At 42.0% G+C, this 21,005-nt stretch overlaps 1 protein-coding gene across 2 annotated transcripts in view; it reads right to left on the bottom strand.

The window, feature by feature from the left end:
* cd276 (CD276 molecule) overlaps nt 1–21,005 on the bottom strand; it is a 73,138-nt gene that overhangs the window by 40,019 nt on the left and 12,114 nt on the right. For both annotated transcript variants that reach the window (XM_019866674.1, XM_019866673.1), the window contains exons 3-4: nt 18,353–18,703; nt 14,503–14,799 (exon numbers count right to left, since the gene is read on the bottom strand). In XM_019866674.1, the coding sequence (XP_019722233.1) occupies nt 14,503–14,799; nt 18,353–18,703 (648 nt within the window). The remainder of the gene's footprint in view (nt 1–14,502; nt 14,800–18,352; nt 18,704–21,005) is intronic.

Below are 21,005 nucleotides of genomic sequence, written 5' to 3'. Positions count from 1 at the left end.
GAAGTGCATCGCGCTCACCACAAGCAGTCTCTGCAGCGGAAAACAAACGGCAGCACCAGACTTCTTGCAGACACCCTGCGGGCCCCACACCTATTGCGAAAACAGCTCCCGTGTTGCATCACTGTGCAGCAAAGCGAATGAGGAATATCACACAGGAAATTAACGTTAACATGACACCCGTTGAACTGGCCCCCCTTGAAGTGTTTATTTTTGTCTGGTGACATTACCAGTTTCCGGAATAATCTGTCATGTCATTTTGTCTTAGCCATGAAACAATAAGAGTATAACGACTGGATATGTGACCCTTTTCAAATGGAAAACTTCCCTGGGTCGCTTTGTCCACGAAACCTGATTTGAATTAGAATCGCAATCATGGAATCCACACACAATGACATCTAAATGTTAAGTGTGGAACAAAGCAGTTTTTCAAAGAATGCAAGGCAAGTCCTCAACCAAACATGAAAGGGCTCTGTGGAATTCTTCAAAAGACCGTGGGCTGTTAGTATGCGTCTCATATTGCGGGAGAACCTGTCGAATATGTGATGACATTTTTAAAGCCATACCTCTGGGTAGTTTTTGCATTAGGCTTCCCTCATATCAACTGTACGTACAACGAATCTAGCATATAGTCTGCTGCAGTCTTTGAAGAAAGGTTCAACCAAAAGTCAGTGAAGTGGGTTGCACGCATGAACATAATCCAAACAAGTTTTATTTATATTTATCCAGATAAGGAGAATCGGGCCAAATTTGAGTGACCAAAATCAGCAAAGACACAATTATCGGATCTCTCTAAAAGATTAGACTGTGCGATTATCCTGTCTTGTGACATTTGTTATGAGTAATGTATATCAATCTGCTTTGAAAACTGTCCAGGCAGATAATTAATATTTACGTCAATCTAGTGTATTTGTGCGTGTGTGTGTGTGTGTGTGTGTGTGTGTGTGTGTGTGTGTGTTTTATGTTGCATTGAAAACTGTCGATAGTTCAATAAAAATACACATTTTCCCTAACATGAAGAAAACCTGTGATTAATTTTCTTGGTTACAGTATTTATGAAAATATTTGTGATTCACATTTTGGCCATCATTGTTGAGCCCAATGTTTACTTCTATCAAGGGGAACTGTGGCTGTAAAACAATGTACCGTATTTTTCGTCCTATAAGGCGCACCTTCAGTGAATGGCCCAATTCAAAACTGTTTTGTTTGCACCACATTATACGGCGCATCGAATAGAAGCTACAATAATGGCTGCAGTTGCATTATGCATCCACTGGATGGAGCTATGCTCAGGGAATACAATACATTACAGCTTTATTTATATCAAGCCTTCACAACTGCTGCAGATGAAAAAGGCGTTTTATAGAACATTTGAAATACTACGTCCGAGAAATCAGGATATTGAACCATTTATAAGGCGCATCGGATGATAAGGCGCACAAAAGAGAAAAAAAAAAAGCAAAAAAAAACAACCATACCTCCTTTAAAAATGGGTACAGTTTGTTGTTGTTTTGTTTCAGAATTTGGAATTGTCTCTTTATTATCCATTAAAGAGGCAAATCTCGGTCCACAAAAAAAACCCTGAAAATCCGAAAAAAGTGGACACGCCATCCCTCAAATTTTTCATACAGAGGGGGAAAAAAAAACGGTGCCCCTGGTGTAACTGCATAATTTGAATTAATACAGGATTATACATGAATGTGGGGGCTGGGGGATTGTGTCTCAAATGCTCCATTATAAGATCTAATTTGTAATAATAATATAATCCCTTGTGGTAAAATAGCCATCCGTGAAGTTTAAATCATTACCATGGAACCATAGGGAATTAGTTAACAGCAAAAGTTCATGTAAAATAACTCACACAGCCAAAATCACCACTGAGATTGATTCGAATAGCATGATTTATGGATGAAATAGGATTAATATAACACTTATGGGACATTTGGATTTCTGCTTTTTTTATTGTTGCTGTCATTTTACAAAAGACGGCGCTTGCCAGCAGTCCCTTCAGATGAGTCGTGCCCCCGAGCTCCTCTGAAATATCAGTGAAGTACAACTTCTCATGACTTATTACTTAAATATTCTTTTCCTCCCTCCAGCCGTTTTACACTCGGAGATCTCAGACGGGCTGAACTTTAGATGTCGCTGAATGTCTCACTGAGTGGGTCATACTGTAGCTAAATTGCAACTTGGGTACATTTGTTTTTATGAAAGGTGGGAAAAACAATGAAAAGGTTCAGTTGTATTTCATGCACCACAATGAAATTGAGGATGAAGGAAATAAAACGTGTGTTTCTCTTCCTTTAAAACATTTTGGCACATTAAAAGAGTGGCGTGATTATTTTTGAAGCTTTTTGTTCTTTACTTAAAAACGTGAGCAAAATGACAAGCGGCCACTGAAAGGAACGTGCTTTGTTGTAGGATCAATAGAAAGTTTTCTGACAATATAAAGGATTACCAGAGTAATCCTCCTGTTTTACGATTCTGAGTGTTTCTTCCTTTTTTGGCACAAACATTTTCCTCACTGAAGGTAGGCTACCCGACAAGTCACCTGGCTTCGTTGAAACACTGAAACAAAATAGATTCGTAAATAAGGTCACAGCATTACACAAAAGAGGGGAAATGTCGGGAATACAAATTAACAGTAATGTCAGGACGACAGCGGTCACCTGATTAAAAACCACAACAGTTAAAATAAAACAGTCTCTCTTTCATTGTCGCCGTCAGTGCATTTGCCGATGAGCTTGAGCCGTCCTCGTCATCACGCAGCGATCCAAATTTAATCAACAGTTGCTCTCGTAAGCGGTCAAGCGGACGGTCGCGCAGAGATGGAGTCGCGGTTAGGAGGAAGCGTTCACGGACAAATGCGCTGAAAAAACGGGGCAAACAAAAATACTCAGGAGCTTGTACTCCTTTGAAGCAAAACTGCTGGCCACGTTGATTCGACACAATTCTCTGGTCATCCAAGCCTCCCACTGAACTAATGGTTGGTCTTGGAGTCCCCGCCCATTTCATCTCATGTCTGCCATTCAGTTACCTGGCAACGCTCACGGTCTACACCACCTGTGTCTCATTTCCTCGCCGTTTCAAAATCTATTTACTTCCTTGGTTTCTGTCCATTCTTGTTGGCTCATTTATTTTCTGGTTGGGTTTCATTGTTGTGCCTTAGTTAGATTTAAAATGGAAAGGTCGTTCCAACTCCGGTGGTGTTGAGCCCGTCTGCCTCACATTTAAGAAGGTTTGAATCAAGCATTCCCGTGTAGCGTTGCCATCTTCTCATCATGTACTTTGGTTTTCTCTCACGTTAAAAACCACGCATGTTAGTGTAAGTAAAGACTTTAAATTGTGTATTAGCGTGAGTAAGTTGTCTATAATGCCATGCGATTGAATGGTGACCAATCTAGGGTGTACAGTACTTGGCCTCTCGCCCAAAGTCAGATGGAAATGGCTCCAGTTCATCCATAAACCGAATGATGGAAAGGTTTTCTACAAAATGGATGGATGGTTGAAATCTCCTTCACTGAATGACTCCTCCTCCAATTAATAGTTAATGGTATCTCCTCAATGTGCGATTTCCGAATGGCCCTTGATTTGAAGTCGACTTTTACCAATGATGACAACATTCACCGGTGCTTTTGTGAAATCGGAAATATCCGGGGCGCAAAGGCAGCGTCAAGTCAGAATCACAAAGTTGTTCTGACCAAACAGGCATTCCTCTGACACACGTAGTCATCACACATAGTACCGCATTTTTTCAACCTATTACCAGTTTCATCACCCCCCCATCCCCCCACCCCTCTCCGCAAAATGACATTACATTGTGTAACGTGGCAATGAGAAGTAGTGACAAATTGAAATCCAAGGGCATTAATGTCATAGGGCCTCATGAGTCAGTCAGCGGGGACAATGTATAAATAGCCCCTGACAGCACACTCCTATTCCAATATACTGTAAAGTCTACATACCCTGTTCAAATGCCAGTTTTTTTTGTTTTTTTTTGTGAAATCAACAAATGAGATACATTTTGCATCAATATTGTGACCTACAACCTGTACAACTTAATAACAAAAATAAATAAACAAAATGGGGGGGGGCTTTAAAACTAAACATCTGAAATAATGTGAACAGCGAATAGCACAGGTGAACAGTTAAAAAAAATGTGCATTATTGACTGGTTCTTACAAATCCATTCATCGCCAATTAAAATTGTGAATGTCAGCAAAACCAGAGGCCGACAGTCATGACATCTAGTTGTTAAATCTTCAACCTTCGACAATTCAGTTGGCTTCGGTCGCATCGCTTGGTGTGCGGCAGGCCTTACACTGAAATGCAAACTACAGTAGTTCAATGGGTGCCATTTATTATCCAGAAACCATCATATTTTGATGCTATCGTAAACCCAGGAAACCCCGAGAAGTGGTCCACCATAAACTGCTGTAAATTGTTGAATTGACGTTCCCTGAGCCACCCTGTTTGGACTGCCCTCTTACAGCTACATGAGGAAAATGATCTATAACAAATTACTAACACATCACTCGTCATGAGTGGGAGTGAATGAGAGAAGCTAAAAGCCTGGGACAGACAGATAGATATGATGGACTCTTTCAGCACAGGTCACCGGGCTGTCTCGGCTGTCGACGTGGCCGCACTTTACTTGGCCGACGCACTCGATGATGGAAAGTGATGAAATTAAACACAGTTGACAATATTAATAAGGGAAGCAGAGCGAGCGTGTTTCTTCGTATCTGTTATTATAGGGAGGGAGAAAAGTTGGCTGAGACGGGCTGAGTCCAAACCAGCGGGGGAATATTAATGCAGTCTGAGATAGATGTGAGTCACGGCGAGCCACCGTCCATTTAAACGAGTATCATTAGGCATGCGGGTGTATTTTGACTTTGTCATACCCAGTAATGTGTTTTTTGACACTAGCTTTTAAAGAAGCCAATCTTCTACAAGGGGGCCAGTCGATGTTAGTGTGTGTGTTATGTCAGGCAGTGGGTGTGGAGTCCAACTCCAATCCTGTGGGACTCCTGGCCCACTCTTGACTTCAATTCTACACTTGGTCATCAATCACTAGTCTCCTGAGTTAACGGGAGAAAAGAGGAGCCAATCCCGAAAACAAACTCACTTTTTTTTTTTTTGGCCATTAATTGGAACCACTTCACGGTGCCAAACAATACTCTTTAAACGTAGCCAGACGCTAATTCAGACTGCAAAAACAGACCCGTTTGGGGAGGCAACCTGCAAACGTCCTTTGCGGCATAATAATTCTCCGTGTTATCAGGTAGAGAGTTTAAACGTCAAATAAACGGACTGTATAATTAAATCAGCAAACTCTGAAGGTGCGCCCGGGCATTCGCTTTTGGCTGAAAGGCCCGAGACTAAAATGATTTCGTATCGTGCACAGACGGACGCCAGACCGACTGAAAGCAATCCCACTTAGAGGATTTAGCAAGGGAGCTGCATAAAATGTCCACTGCGGGGTCCCAGCTGCACCCCGTGATAGTCCGTCCTGCGCGTCCAAATATAAAATGCGCACAATCAATAACAAAAGTGGTATTTGTGCATTTACGGCTGCCATAAAAACAACGTCCAGGAAAGGCGAGTAACGGAGGACGGAGAGTGCGGGCTTGCGCCAGACTGTGGACACACATAAAGAAGTGCTTTTTGTGAAGAAGGTGGCACAGGGGTGTCATCACACTGGCTGCAATAGTGTTTGCAGAAATTATCCTAAGGATATCCTCGTAGATAAAGAAAATACACACACTCGCGGATTCTATGCCGGGCCTTACTATTAACATAATGGGTTCACATAGCAAACTTTTTGCCCGCTTTTACAAATTGCTGATCAGTAACCGCAATTAAAAAAAAAAAAAAAATCCCTCATCAATAAAATTAAATTCACCGTTTCCATTTTGCAGAGGAGCTCCATTTTCATATTCTCCATGTCCTCCAGCCTCCATCGATCTACCCATTTTCTATTCCGCTTATCCTCATGAGGGTCCCAGGTGAGCTGGAACTATTCCAGCTATCTTTGGGTGAGAGGCGGGGTATTTCTATTGGTTGTGCTGTTTGCGTTGGGGCCGTTTCTGCGCTTTGTCTGAAAATGTTCCTCGCGGATAAATTAAGTGAAGTGATGCGGGGTGCAGCCTACACAGGTTGGTGGCCAATCACAGGGCTCACGCAGACAAGGATATATTTCACATTAACTGCTGTGGACAATTTAGTCTTCAGTGAACTTGTCATGCATGTTTTGGGAATGTGGAAGGATGTGGGAGGAATATGGAGTACCCTTGCAAGCAATGAGACAATCCCAATAGTCTCCTCTCACCAAAAATCCAATAGAGATGGAAATCGGAGAGCCTTATTCTCCTTTATTGTTTTTAGCTAGTGCGACTTCTGACCGACGAAGCAAGTAGAGATGAGCCAAACCTAATCGGCTCAGTACTGTACTGTACATGGTAACAGTACAAGATTAGATTGTAAAAATAAAATAATAATCATACTACACTGAACGGAAGCAGACACCATCATTTGTTAAAAAGGAAAAAAAAAAAAAAAAAAACGAAAGAGGGGAACCTCATGATCATCAATCATATCTGCTCAGGAAGCCTTGAAGAGTAAAAAGTGGAGACAACACCAAGCGCCCAATAATAAAGGGACCCTAAATCCCTGCGCCAAAGAATGGAGCTCATTTTATCTCAATGATTGTAGCACTGAAGAACAGCAGGGCGCGGCTCAGAAAGTGGCCACGGCTAAATCCGGCCCAACAATCCTGGGGAGCCGACGTGTAAGACTGGAGGCATGACAAATAACATTTCCTGGGCCGCAAATACAAAGATGCAATTTCCTATACTGAAAGCTTCCAGGAGGACATTGAAAGTCAACAGTCAAAAACAGTGACAGCCGCCTGAGTTAATAATCCTGATGGCGCCGCTGCCGCCTACCTGTGTTTACTCTAGATTGCCTACATTACTTCATACGTCTGTGTTGTCATTTTCCCCGGCTGGCTCTCTGATAAGATAAAACACACTTTCGGTGGAAGAGAGGGAGAGCATGTTTGTGCACCTTACACTGATTAATTCAATGTTATATTGAGAAAGTTTGCTGCAGCGCGACTGACAACACATTTGTTAATACTGCTATTTTTGGGGTTTTTTTTCGGCTCCACTGCAGGCTCTGTTACTCACATTTAGATTAGTCGAAAACAACGGTGGAAAACAAAACACTTTGTGTTTGAATGTTCTTTTGTTTAAAATTGGAAGAAACAAGTACGGCATTATTTTTGATTAACTTGATTGAAAAGATTACAGACAGAAAATAATGGGAGGCTGGTAAGAAATGCCACTATCGACATGCAAAAAGGGTTGCAGCTCAAGGAATTTCATAACAGAAGCAGCATCATCAAACACAGTTTGAAGATGCTAATAAGCATTTAAAATGCCATTAAAATGTTTTGAGAACATATTTTGTGTGATATTAAAGGCAAGTATCATCAGTTTTAGGACAGCATCAATTCACGGAAATTCGCTGTTCCTGGTCGGACTTGGTCCCGACACCCCCACGAACAGTGGCAGTCCACTGAATACATGTTTTTACCACAACTGGGATGTGTGATATTAAAGGCAAGTATCATCAGTTTTAGGCCAGCATCAATTCACGGAAATTCGCTATGCCTGGTCGGACTTGGTCCCGACACCCCTACGAACAGTGGCAGTCCACTGAATACATGCTTTTACTAATATAGTATAAATGTAATATTTTTATAATCGAGTGTAAGGCAAGAAGAGGGTGCGTGGGGGGGAGACTCAAGTAAGCATGGAAGATTTGAACCACAGCTCGATGACATACACTAAACTTTTAGTATATAGCATAAACTTTTACTGTAGCGTATATAACCATGTGATTAATCGCAAATTAATCACACATCTTTCATTTCTTCTCAACTGCATTCCAATGAAGTGGAAGAAGCTGTATGATAGCGATAGACCCTTTCACCATAACTTTATAAAATGCTTTTCAGCCTTTTTCCTGCTTTCTGGACACGCCGTCGACACGGAACCGAGGGGGACCAAGTCCATCCATCCATTTTCGGTAATGCTTGCCCTCACTAGGGTCACGGGTGTGTTGAAGCCTATCTTGGCTGACTTTGGCACATATAGACGAATGACCATTAACACTTACTTTTACACTTTCACACTTCCATCCATGCGGGAGCTGCAGACTATTCAAGCTTACTTATGGAGGAAGGCAAACTCTAAACCAGACTGGTTGCCAGTCGGTTGCAGTGTACATAAAGTAACAAAAAATTCACATTCGAGTCTCAAATGAATTTCAAGTCTTCAATGAAATTTGCATATTTGTGGAATGTGGGAGAACGCCAAAACACCCACAACCCCCCCCAAAAACAGGAAAAACATGCAAACTCCACGATAGCACAGACAGAGGATTGATGTGCAAAAATTGGAATCATCCTGGAATGTTGGACTCTGAATAAAAGGAACAAAACAATGGCTGCATGAAACTGTTATGGCTCAGATCTCTGTGTTCGAGAAGCTAACATTGGCTGGCTTTGTTGCTGATAGTGTTGTGCAGGTCACTGCGACAAAAAGTCCCGCCCACCGTCTGTTCTTTTCACTTGCTGCTCCGGTTAGTTAGTTTTCAAAGAGAGGCGGGCAGGCAGGTAGAATGGTATGGTCAATCTTGAAAAGCAAAAAAAGGAGTTTGGGGGGCGTAATTTCGAGAAACTGTCATGCCGGTGATGGACTCGCACACAAGAGTTAAACGCACATTCAACTCAGCTGTCATGCTCTCAATGGGCTTCAGGTTCAATTCTAAACCGTGCCCTCCATTTTCCTGCTGCACAACTTCAACTACAACAATGCAGCAAGGCAATCTGGACAGTATAGACACATCAGCGCATGCAGGTGTTAAGGGTGATGTTTTTCTGTGAAATAGTTCATGCGTATTCCATATGCGTACTGTATAAGTCGAGGTGAAAAGGCTCGAGGCTGGCTTATGCTGTCGTGGAGCGACTCTCAAAAAAGTCTCGGTCTGTTTACTAGATGCTCAATCAGGTCGGGATCGTGGTTACAAACCACATGCACAGCACTCGGTTAAGAAATCGATCCAGAGTCTTTTTTCAACAAAATGAAGTTTGCTAAGCTTATTTGGAACAAGCTAAAGTTGTTGGATAGTTTGCTAAGAAAATGAATTCCTCTCGCATTCACAATGCAAGTTGACTTGCAAGGCTTTGCCGATTCAGATCCAGTCCACAAACGGTTTGATTGGGCCTCGATCAGTACTAACTCCGTGTACGGGATCAGTATCTGCGGTTGCAGTTAGCAGCCGTATTAGCCATAAAATTACAAGGGTGTCAACTAGAGGTGTAATGAAAGTCTATTTGGATGGGAAATAGTTTTTTATTTAAAAGATGTGAGTGCTTTGAAGTGAACCGAATCAAATTTTAAACTTTAAAATGCATCATCTTTGAACTGTATTGCACCCCATATGTATCGATCGAGACATGTATTGAATTGGTATGGGAGAGATGCACCCCCCCTGCCGTCGACAGAAACATGTTTTGCTCTATTTTGTACTACTGATACTTAGTTTACGAATAGTACATTTTAAAAGGTCATACATACTAAATGATCTTGCTTACCATATAACACAGTCACTGAAAGACACACAGAGTAAGACAATGGTCTCATTCTTTGACATCAACCTGAACTTAAGAGTACAAATGAGATTGGGTATTCAATTACTGTCTTCACCTAACGCAAAATGGCACCAAGTGGGAAAACAAAATTTGAGTTTGATTACAGGATGACAGTATGAAAGCTACAAGTTGGCCGAGTTCCTTTGAACAGCACTCGATCTACAAACAGCCAAAGTTTGTATGTCACACTCTTGCCACACTTGGCCAGTAAACGCTGCGCAAGCATAGTAATGCTAAGGACATTACGCCCGGCTTCATTGGGAATGCTGGGTGAGTCGGGGTGGGAGTTGTCTTGAAATTAGGCCAGCAGCAAAACTTGCTGTGGCAATCACACCAACCCGGATGATTGGATACACGGCCAAATCTTTGCCTTCGCATGGGAGAATCAGTAGTAAATGATAAGAAACGGGACTCTTGAGCTATAACCACCCCACCCTCTCCCAAACATCTTTTTTTTTCCCCTTAAGAGAGACTAAAGATGTCAGAATTAACTTTTGAGGATGATGAGAGTGAGAAGCTAAAACCCGAGCAGGAGAGAGAGCAGCTCATTTGAGGACGTGAACATGCTTCTTTCCAACATTCTCCTAGTCATTAATACCCGCCATTCTTTACAGATGGATCCCCGCTGCAAAATCCATAATATCCCAGCACAACCAAATTACCCCAGAGGTAGAATGAGGGTTTAGAAAGATAACATCTCTGAGATGCTTGATACAGCTAAAGCTGCTAAAGATTTTTTGAACTGAATGAGTTAATCGCCTGCGACAGGAAGTCAAAGCAAACGATTGAAGTATTAACATATTACAGACCAAAAGCTCACACAGATCAATATTACTCCACTTTAAGTGCTGTGGGTGACGGTAGTGTGTGTTTCAACTTTTGTGGACTCAACATGTTGATGAGACACAATGAAATAGGCTTGCAGACTTGGAAATGCAGTCGCATTTTGTTGAATCGACTTCAAGAGCCTTTCAAAGTTCCAACATGCCTTAAATTAAACTGATTGTCAATTGTCAAGTTGATCACCGAAAGCCACGTGAATTTCTTCCTTGGTTTGTGTTTTAGTTGTCATGGTTCAACCACACTGTGATTGGCTGGCAACCGGTTAAGGGTGTCCCCCGCCTATTGCCCAAAGACAGCTGGGATAGGCTGCAGCAAGCCCGCGACCCTCGTGAGGATAAAGGGATTAGATAATAGATGGATGGATGGATGAGTTCAACCATAAATTTAAGCAGCCATGCAGATGGCACAGGGTTAGATTCCCAGCCAGTGACCCAATACACTGACTGTCATTTCCGTTGTTAATCTAGATTGAAAAAAAAATTCTTGCCTTGTCCCAGGAAGAATATCAGGTGTAAAAACTGTGCCAAACAAATCATGCATGTGACTCTCTGGCGACCCCTGATGGTGCTCGCCAAAAATCGCAGCCATTGTGGAGTACGCAGGGAGCGGGCAGCTTTGTGTTGTGTACACAACAAGCACTGTGTCAACTCGAGCTTGGTGCACTCCACTCGGCTACACCGGCAGAAGAGTTCGGCGGGGTCAACATTAATTACAGTGGCTGTTAAGCACACAGCAGCTGTTGTAAACACATACATTTTCCTTTCAAACCAGCCCCCGTGCAAAAATATTGGATATCTCCCTACATGTTTACGAGCAAGTGTCATCAAGCTGTGCTGGCGTGTACACCAAGAAATTACTCTTCTTGCTTTTTTTTTTTTTTTGTCCTTAACTGCACCCATTTGCTTAAAATTACCACTTTTGAATTAAGGGTCTTCTGTGGTGTATTTCTGGGTTTGCTATTTTCACTGTCCAACAAGAAATGTTACATGTTGTAATGTGACTACGCTTGCAAAGTCTTTATTTATTTTTTTCCGTCTTGGATCTTGGCCAGCTTCTTCAAAACTCATTATAACTGATTCTCTCGTTACGGAGAATGATCTGAGGAGATAAGAGACCATGCCGCTTCGAATCAAAACCCACAAAGCACCTCTTCTAGTGACCGATCTGGATTTAATTTGAGGGCCTCTGATGGTCTGCAGAAACTTGAAAATTGTGTTAAAATTTTGGCCTATCAACCTGTCAATCATGTTACATAAAGATGCTGCTGTATTCACAGCACGGCTCCTCTCCACCTCCCAAAGGAATGTCAAGATTTACTACAATGTTTTAATGAGCTGTTTCACAGCAGTAATTTTGACACAACCCAACAGTAAATGGTGGTATTGAAAATGTATGGATGGATTATGGCATCGCTTAAACAGTTCGTTCATGTGAACGCACATCGACTTCACTCTAAATGCAAATTACAGAAAGGTACGACAGGATTTTTCGATTCTGTTTATTTTCTTGTTATCATCTCGTGTATAATCATGTTTATGTGTTGTTTGTATGTCCTGTAATTGCTTCTGGTAAGCCTTAGGGTCATAGTACTTTCTTATTTGAAGATGTAATGGTATTTGAATGACTGCAAATGTCAGTTATGGATTGAAATTTATGACGACTTACCAACAATTTAGCCTCTCTGAACACATCTTGTTCGTAAATTGGATACTTCATTCACATAAAGAAGTAACAGCAAAAGATTCTCAGATTTCTGTCGTGCTCCATTAGTTAAAGCAGACTGATCATGTTTGTTTTGAAATGAGACATTGATGTTTCAGACTAAACCTGTAACTGAGTCATAATGAATTTATGTTGATGCATTTCCTGCACTGGTCAATAATGTCTTTGAATACAGGGATGGAAATTAAAACTTTTTTTTTCCTTTTTACAGAATTCTTTGATTACCGTATTTTACGCACTATAAGGTGCACCTAAAAGCATTCAATTTTCTCAAAAGCCAACAGTGCGCCCTCTCGACTTCTAAGGATATTTAGCCCCTTGTAGATGTGAACCCACGAGGTTTGCGTGCCTTTTTGTTGAATCAATTGTCTTCATAACTTTTGTCTTTGATTTATTGTTTTCTAGTGCCATTTGTATTTATATGTTTCATGTCCGTGTTTGTGACAAGTTCTCATGGCTTTATTACAGCTGCAACGGTTGTGAAGGTTCTATACACATAAAGCTGTATTGTATTGTATTCCCTTTAGTGTAACACCATCTAATGGATGCATAGCGCAACCGCAGACACTCTTGTAGCTTCTATTCTATGTACCTTATGATGCAGTGCACCTTATAGATGAAAACAGTTTTAAAATAGGCCATTCACTGAAGGTGCGCCATCTAATCTGAAGAGCCTCATAGTACAGAAAATACGGTAATCGTCAAAATAAGTGACTGATTAATATTTCATGATTAAAATAACCGTTATGACCCCTGATGTCAATTGTAAAGGGGCCTTGATATAAACTGTGATCAAATGTTCATATTCATTTCAACTAAGCACCAAATCAGTGTGGACTCGTCCATGAGTTGAGTAAAATGGCAACGGGGGCTGCTGATGGAGTTACAGTTCTCACACGTATAACGCAACATGACTCCACCTGTACGGTTTGAAAGAGGCCGCCCAAAGTGCATTGAAGGCCAACCTCCTTTTAGCCCACTCTTGCCACTTGTCTCTCCAGTTTCCAGACAGCGCATTCATTTCCCAGCCCAGTGGAGCAATACACGGTGACCCTCTGCCTGGACCTCCACTACACCTGCCCCCAAGTTTTAGCAGCAGCTCAAGCCCAAAGAGAAGGTCCGGTCCACCTCTGCTATAATTTATAAGTTATTTCACACAGTTGTGCCTCCATTAGAGACCTGGTCTACCTTGGCCCTTGGCCTACCTTACGCAGTCCTCCTCCTGCACTTAACAAAGAAGGGCAATTGCAGGGTGAGGGGGATTTAAAGCGGGGAATGTAGTTTGGTCCAGCCTATTAGAAACCTACTGAACATATTTTATCGAATCTGTCAAATCAGAAGTTCAAGAGGATTAGAAAATAGGAATCAAATCAGTTCCTTTCCTCATGAGCAAAAAGTATCTTTGCTCCAAATCATCTCCTGCTTGCCCTTGGAGAACATAATCGTCAAACTTGACACAAACTTGTACCACTTGCTTCAATTGCCATGGCAACCCTGGTGATGAGGAGACAGCCTCCTACGCAGGATAAGATTCCATTTTTGAAAAGTCAAAATCATCTAAATTGAAATGCATTTATTTTGCACTGGATATATTTTCTTGCCTCATCAGGAAACAGGGAAATCTTGAACAACGGGATATCCATCACAACATAGCAGATTTAATTAGGCGACTCATTAAAAATAAAAGCATCTTGAATGAGACTTAGTGGCCATACAAGGCCAAATCACGATTCACTTGAGCAGGTCCGATCCAGCGAAAAATAAGCGGCTGTATACTTGGCAAAGAATATTGGCACAATTGAACTTTTTTTTCCCACCTCGCCGTTTGTTTACAATGCTTATGAATAACCACATTGAGCTGCACCACTCCAAACGCGGTTCTGACAGGAGCTTTGGCTGAAAAAGGAGCTGGCCAACATCCCATACTATGAATGTTACATCATACTTTTTTGGAGACCAATACCACTACAAGTATTCACGGATATCTAGTGACCAATACCACTTGTACTCCTGATAAATACAATTTTTATTAGACCAATGACAGATCTTTTTGTTGAGTTGAATCCCATTTTCTACCACGACGACTGAAAAAGTGCGACCCAGCTTTACTGGGTTCTTGAAGAAAGGAAAAGTGGTCTTAAGTAACAGCAATAGTGAGGCTCTGTGGAAAAACGGCCACAGTCGTCCCGAAAGAGAATGGCAAACAGAGGTGTACCCACCTGTGACGGTGACAAAGGCATTCCCCTCCTCCCCCAATAGCGGGTTGATGAGCGTGCAGCTGTAGGTGCTGTTGGGCTCCAGTACGACTGTCAGCACGCTGGTCAGAGAGAACAGACCCTCCTCGTTGGCCACCACCGAAGTGGTGACATTGTCCGTCAGGTTGCGGCCACCCCCATCCTGCCACATGACGTCGGCTTCCGGGTAGCCTCCGTAAGCTACGCAAGTGAGGGCCACCTCTTCACCAGGCCGTAGGTTAGATTCCGACTCCAAGGTCACAACAGGCTTGGAGTAAGGGGCTGGATAAATACAAGGATTTAAATGGAACAGGTGATGGAAAATTGACTTTTTAAGTGCTTGTATACAAATAGGTGGGTCGCTTGAGTGCCTGCTCACCAATCGAGTGTGAAATTAAACAACCAAGAAAATCTTTTGTTATCTGCCCATTTATAAAAATGGGTCTCTGAGCGAGCTGTTCTGCAAATCTGTCCGCCGTTTGTTGGTCTAATTTACATGATAACATCCCCCACATCCAAGTTTCTCGGACATCATCAGCTCGACTGGGCAAAGCAATGGCCGAGTCCAATGTTGTCCGTAAGCACAGTGTAATGTATGAAGTGCCGTCTCTAAAAATGAAAATGCTTTCATAGTCTATATGGGCACTTTTTTTTCCCCCAGTGAATCTCTTCCTTGCTACCTCGAGCAGAAGCCACTCTGGTCCTAACTCTAGGGCTCCGCCCATGGTCATCATTTTCTGATTTTGACACACCACTGGCTCAGTAGTTCAGTATATGGGGCAAATAATACAGTCATTCACTTGCATGACTGAGCGGGGCTAACTTCAGCAAGACAATAAATCGGATGTGGGTAGTATGCTATAATTCTTGATAGTTGAGGCAATTGACAAAAACGGATATGTCTGATGGGTAAAAGTTATGGATGATTTAGACAAGCATCAAAACTTCCAGAGTTTAGTTTAACTATCTTGGGAAATGGTTTACTGTATATCATTCCCATTAAGGCATAAATTACATTTAGTGCCACTTAGCATCAAACGTTAAATCCTACAATCCCACACAGGCACGCTGCATCTTAACATTCCCCAGAGTGCCAAAATACAGAGCCACTCTTTAAAAAAAAAAAAAAAAAAAAAAAGTTATGGTTTAGGCCAGGAGTTGCAGATAGGCAGAAAACTCTTGAGATTTGGGGACAACCCAGGTTGTGTAAAAAGAGTGTAGGCATGGTGGCGGTCTAATGTCAACCTCGGCGAAAATCCCAAATGCCAATCCCTTGAGCTGCAGCAAGAGTACAAAGGTGGAAGAGAAAAGTGGCTGCACTATTCCCAAAGCCAATCATGGCACAGCAAACAGGGGGGTGGAGCTGAGCTTTTGATGATATCAGTCAGTCTGACCTGCTGGTGAGACATGGACCTTGGGTATGGAGACGAGATTTACTACACTTTCTGCAAACTAGCACTCTTCCGTACCATCAAGTACCTACCTACAGGTTTAAGGAAGTTAGATTTAAGCCTTCTTTGAGACACATTGACCACAATTATTTAAGTATTGGCCAAACCTTGCTGTATTTTGAGTGTCACCTGAGTGTGCCATACCACTATGTGTCCTCAAGATATGCAGTAAGTGTGGCGACATTTTTGGATGTAGCAAGAAAGAAAGCAATGTGGACTCGTGAATATGCATGGGTCCTCATAAAAAGTACACTGGCAGCACAAACAGAATTGTCTCAGTATGAACACGGGGCAGTTAGCATCTTTCATGAATACGGTTTGTGGACTATGAGTTAAGCATTAGAATCCACCCAAAGATGTTGGCGCCGTACGTAGGATCATAACTTAGAAATGACTATGTTTCCATGTTGAGGCATATTATTCCTAAGGTGTGATTTTTATTTATTTATTTTTTTGCAGGTCACCGTTTTAGATGATTCTACATGTATTGTACTGTTGAGCCAAAAAATATTTGAATCCATTTCTCTGTTCATCATCATTTTCATTTGGTTTTAAAAATGTATTTTGTTTTGATAAAATGTTGAAGTACTTGCTATTTAGCTTAGTTTCCAGTAAAGATGTTATAAAACAGGCAATTTAAAAACAATGGTGAGTTGTGCTAATGATCTAGATTTTTTTTTTATGTCATGATAATTGGAGCATGTAGTGATTGAAATGAATCAGATCATAACTGAAGTGAACTACATGCAGTATTGTGGCTTCTTTGCATTGGCAGCAGGAAGAAAATATAAAATGTTAACCGTGGATGCTGTTTAAAAATAGAAACATCTATAAATCTCATGCATAAAACGGAACCAATTTGTCACCGTTGGGAGACATTGTTTTGCCTCTCGCCAGCCACGATGGGAAGAGGGGGAAAAAAAAAAAATTATTCATTAATACTACTTAATGCACAGCCATCCTCTGAGAATAGAACAGCCATCTCTCAATGGATATAAAAATGTGCCATTGCACTGTAAATAAATTAATAGTCTCTGCTGTGAACGGTGGCCCTTTACCGTCATGTAAACAGCGAAGATGTTAGTAAAGGCCGTTTAAACCAAAACAACGGCTGATAGTCAAAGTCAGGAGCTATTGACCACAGCAAAGGCCACCATCAGCGCTTATTGACCAGACACGCAGTCGAGCAGCAGCCCTGCCCTGGGGAAACCATTTATCACGTTTACTTCCTGCATGCTAGGGATGCGCATACGTGTCATACATATAGTATGAGTGTTTATATATACAGTATATATTTTTTTTAAATTGGATTTCATGATTACACATACAGCATTAGTTAGCTTAGTTAGCTAATGTGCCATCATGCTGAAATGTGAAAAGAGACAATGGGGTTAGCCTCCAAAACTACACTTTGTGAGGATATTACTTGCAATGACTCTGAATAATTCCTTCAGTTGGAGATAGTCCAAAAATAGACCACTGAGTGATGTTGTCTTTACCTTGGACATGCAAAACTACAAAGAAGTACAACACGTCTCCTCCAGACTGTTATTTTTGCTAATAATGACTGGTATTGAGGACTACACCGATATTGGACTGGATGGTTTGTGAAATACCATCCAGACCACTCAGTTTAGGTTTGTGTCATTTGATTTTCCATTTTATCAGAGAGGAGACTGACGAGAGAAAGAAAACTTACTGCAGCTAAGTGCAAACTATGAAATATAATACTGCAGTGTCCAGAGCGAGGGCACAGCAACATGTATTGAGCAACGAAAGCAGGAGTTTATTGTGTAATTTTGACATTTCAGGGTGACTGAACTCTAATTTTCTCCTCGCGGGCTGGGCAGTTCCTTGCATGGAAGGAGCTGCCCATTGATGTACTGTATGAATGTGTGCGTGAATGGGTGAATGTTAGCCGCTGCAAAACGCTTTGGGCACAAGATAGTGTCAGTGCAATACGAGTGCATTATATTTACACTTTCGCGCAGAGATATGGCACTGATGAATCTGATTTATCAATAAGGAATCAGAAATGCTTCATGTCAATCTAATATCCTATCGGGAGACTAGGAACATTTTCGAGGAACATGCTACTACCTGGTTTGATCACTCTAAAAGAGTGAGTAGAGATGAGTCAAGTAGCTACCATGGAATGGAAAAGCAGAAAATATGTGCATGGATTACGGCACGCTCTTTTGGTTAAGTGGGTTTGGTGTGGGTGTTTGATATTAGTCAGTTTCAGGGTCGACACTCAGGATAGCTCAGCTCATTCTTCTTAAATTGTAAATAATTCCCATAGTTACCTTTGTTCACATTAAATGGGGTTGCATATTGTCATGGGGATATGTGTTTTAAAGTCTGTGGTACAAAGCTAAACTCACCCGCCACCTGCAGAAACAAAGCAGCGCTGCCGTATTCCCGCACTCTGACAAAGCACATGTAGCTGCCTTCGTCGGCCACCACCACCCTCCTCAGCAGCAGCGAGGCGTTTCCAAGGCCCAGCTCGTGGGGGAACAGGCCAGTGCGGTTGGCGAACCTTTCAGCCTGGTCTGCCAGCTGATCGTGTCCTTCTCTGTATCCATACACGCTGCGCTTGGTGTCGGTCAGCTGCCAGAAAACTGTCACGTCAGACGCGTTGAAAGGGGCGGTGGAACTGAAGGAGCAGTTTAGAATGACGTCCGTGTTGTGTAACGCCACCACAGGCTGGTCGGGGACGTGTACCTCCATCATGGCTACAAAAGAGGGGGAGCAGCATGTGAGTGACATTGTACAAACTTTGGAATTGAATGCTTTCAAAGAAAACTTAAGAAAGGGAAGAAGTATCAATCAAAAATTCAGCGTGCAAACAGAGGAAGCATGCCATGAGTGTGTAAGAGTATTTATTCCACAGTTATGCAGAAATTTAGTGTGTTAAAATGTCAGAGACTGATACCTTTTAAAGCCAAGCAGTTTGAAACGTATACTAGATCCTCTTCAGAATGAGATAGATTGCTTGCACAGTCTGGCAGCATAAAGTTGGTAAAAGGGGATTATGGCAACGGGGGAGCAAAAACTCTTGAGTGTACATTTTTGGGGGGAGACAATGCCAGCGCCGCTTTTATTGAAAAAGTCGCTGATTGAGCGGCACATGCGCATGCTGCATTGTTTGTCTAGACGAGGACGAGGGCGTAATTATTCCGGATTAGTGGCCATCTCAGGCAGCGGTTCCGTGGCATCCTTGCGAGTCAGCGCTCCTCATTGATCTCTGTCTGCTCAAAAACAACGCCAATACACTCATCAGCATCACAGGACGGGACGGAAAAAAATACTCTTAACCCCGGAGCGACACAATGTTTTGTCCAAGTAATGCTTATAATCAGGGTCATGTTTTTGCCTCTTCACCCTCTTTTGAAATCCACCGCACAGTATCGTCAGCGTTGACTCGCTTTGTTCAGTATGGAGACGATTCGATCGATGCAGGGGTGCTTTAATCAACTGCCCAATTAACAACAAACAAGACTTTCATCTGAGGGCCTTCATATATGAACGCTGAATCAAGGCAGGCCCGTTTTTTTTCTTTTTTAATGTAATGTACGTTTAGCAAATCCCAACGAGGTATCCCTTGCCACTGATATAGGAACAGTGCCACCTATCGGCCAACAGTAAAACTGCTGCAAGATAACGGGGAGAAAAAGGCTCTGATGCCTCAATAATCCTTTCCTGTTTATAGTTTGAGAACGTGCAATAATGTTTTATGGGGGATGGAGTGGATGCAGTGTCACCTTGATAACTGAAGAAGTTAATGGTATCAAGCATGTTTTGTTTCCACAGTAGTGACCGGATTTGGAATTCAAATGTTGCCCGATGAAATTTGGACCAAGAGCAGCCACGATTGACCTCTCAAGGTTGCCACTCCCACAAAATCATTCTCCAATGTCCATGGGGATTATCAACAACTACAAAAAGCTGCTGTGCATTGGGCTGTTTTTTGAAGCACCAACAAGTATACACTACATTAAAAAAAATGTTAACCCCACACTTATTTATTTCCCAAATTGTCCAACATCACCCACTCACGCAGTCCTTCCCACACGCTAAAAAAAACATTTCCAGGGGTAGAAGCAAGTGAGATTTGTCCGCCACCAAGCCAAATAAATACACCTTGGGAAGTAGATTGTCAATGGTGAAGCCCCACACTTCCGAGTATGCTTTGGTTGAGAATGAAGGGGTGGGCTATTCGGTGAAACGCCGCCATATACATGTATATCTACTGGAAACGTAAGATAATCCACCTCCATCAGTGCTTAGTCAGTGTTTTTTTTTTTCAATGTGTCATCATTCATCAGAAAATTGGGTGTCCATCAATGACGGATTGACGAACCTTCCGTCAGCACACAGACCTTCTGCCTGCCCATCTTTGCATATGTGAGAGAGAGAGAGAGAGAGAGAGAGAGATAGAGAGAGAGAGAGACTGGCTGCAACATATCAATACAATCAATAATTAAATGTGGTGGCAATGAATTTCATCATTGATTCATTGTGTCACGCGATAATTGCATCAGTCACCATGTGCTCTGTTGTATGCCTTGTTGTGTGTGCTATTCCTGCTGTGAGTGGTAGTGTGTTGCACGCAGCCAGATAACACACCTAATTGTAAGAAGAAAAAAGTCAAGAGTGAACGGCAGTAAATTACAGTGACTCGTTTTTTTCCACGATTTCGGAAGGATATATTTGACTTTCTATTTCCGTCGATCCGATCAGCTATATTGAATGGGATGACATTTTGCATTTCGTGCAGAATTCGATTGGCTGTAATGTCTTAAGTCATCAATGATGTCATTAGTCAGATTCACAAAGACATTACTGCCACAGGGTTTCCCACATACACTTATCTGTGGTGGGTTGCCAATGATAGATTGTGGCGCTCCCTATCAATATGTAACAGACATATCTAACTTTCTTTTGCTGAGCGGAGATCGTAGCATTCCACTCCTTATGTGTGTCCACTAATCGATAACACCACTTTCTTTTCTGATACGATACAGCAAATACAGT

Source organism: Hippocampus comes, unplaced genomic scaffold (assembly GCF_001891065.2).
Source record: "Hippocampus comes isolate QL1 unplaced genomic scaffold, H_comes_QL1_v1.1 scaffold82, whole genome shotgun sequence".
Lineage (NCBI taxonomy): Eukaryota > Metazoa > Chordata > Actinopteri > Syngnathiformes > Syngnathidae > Hippocampus > Hippocampus comes.
This window is presented reverse-complemented; position numbering and strand designations above follow the sequence as displayed.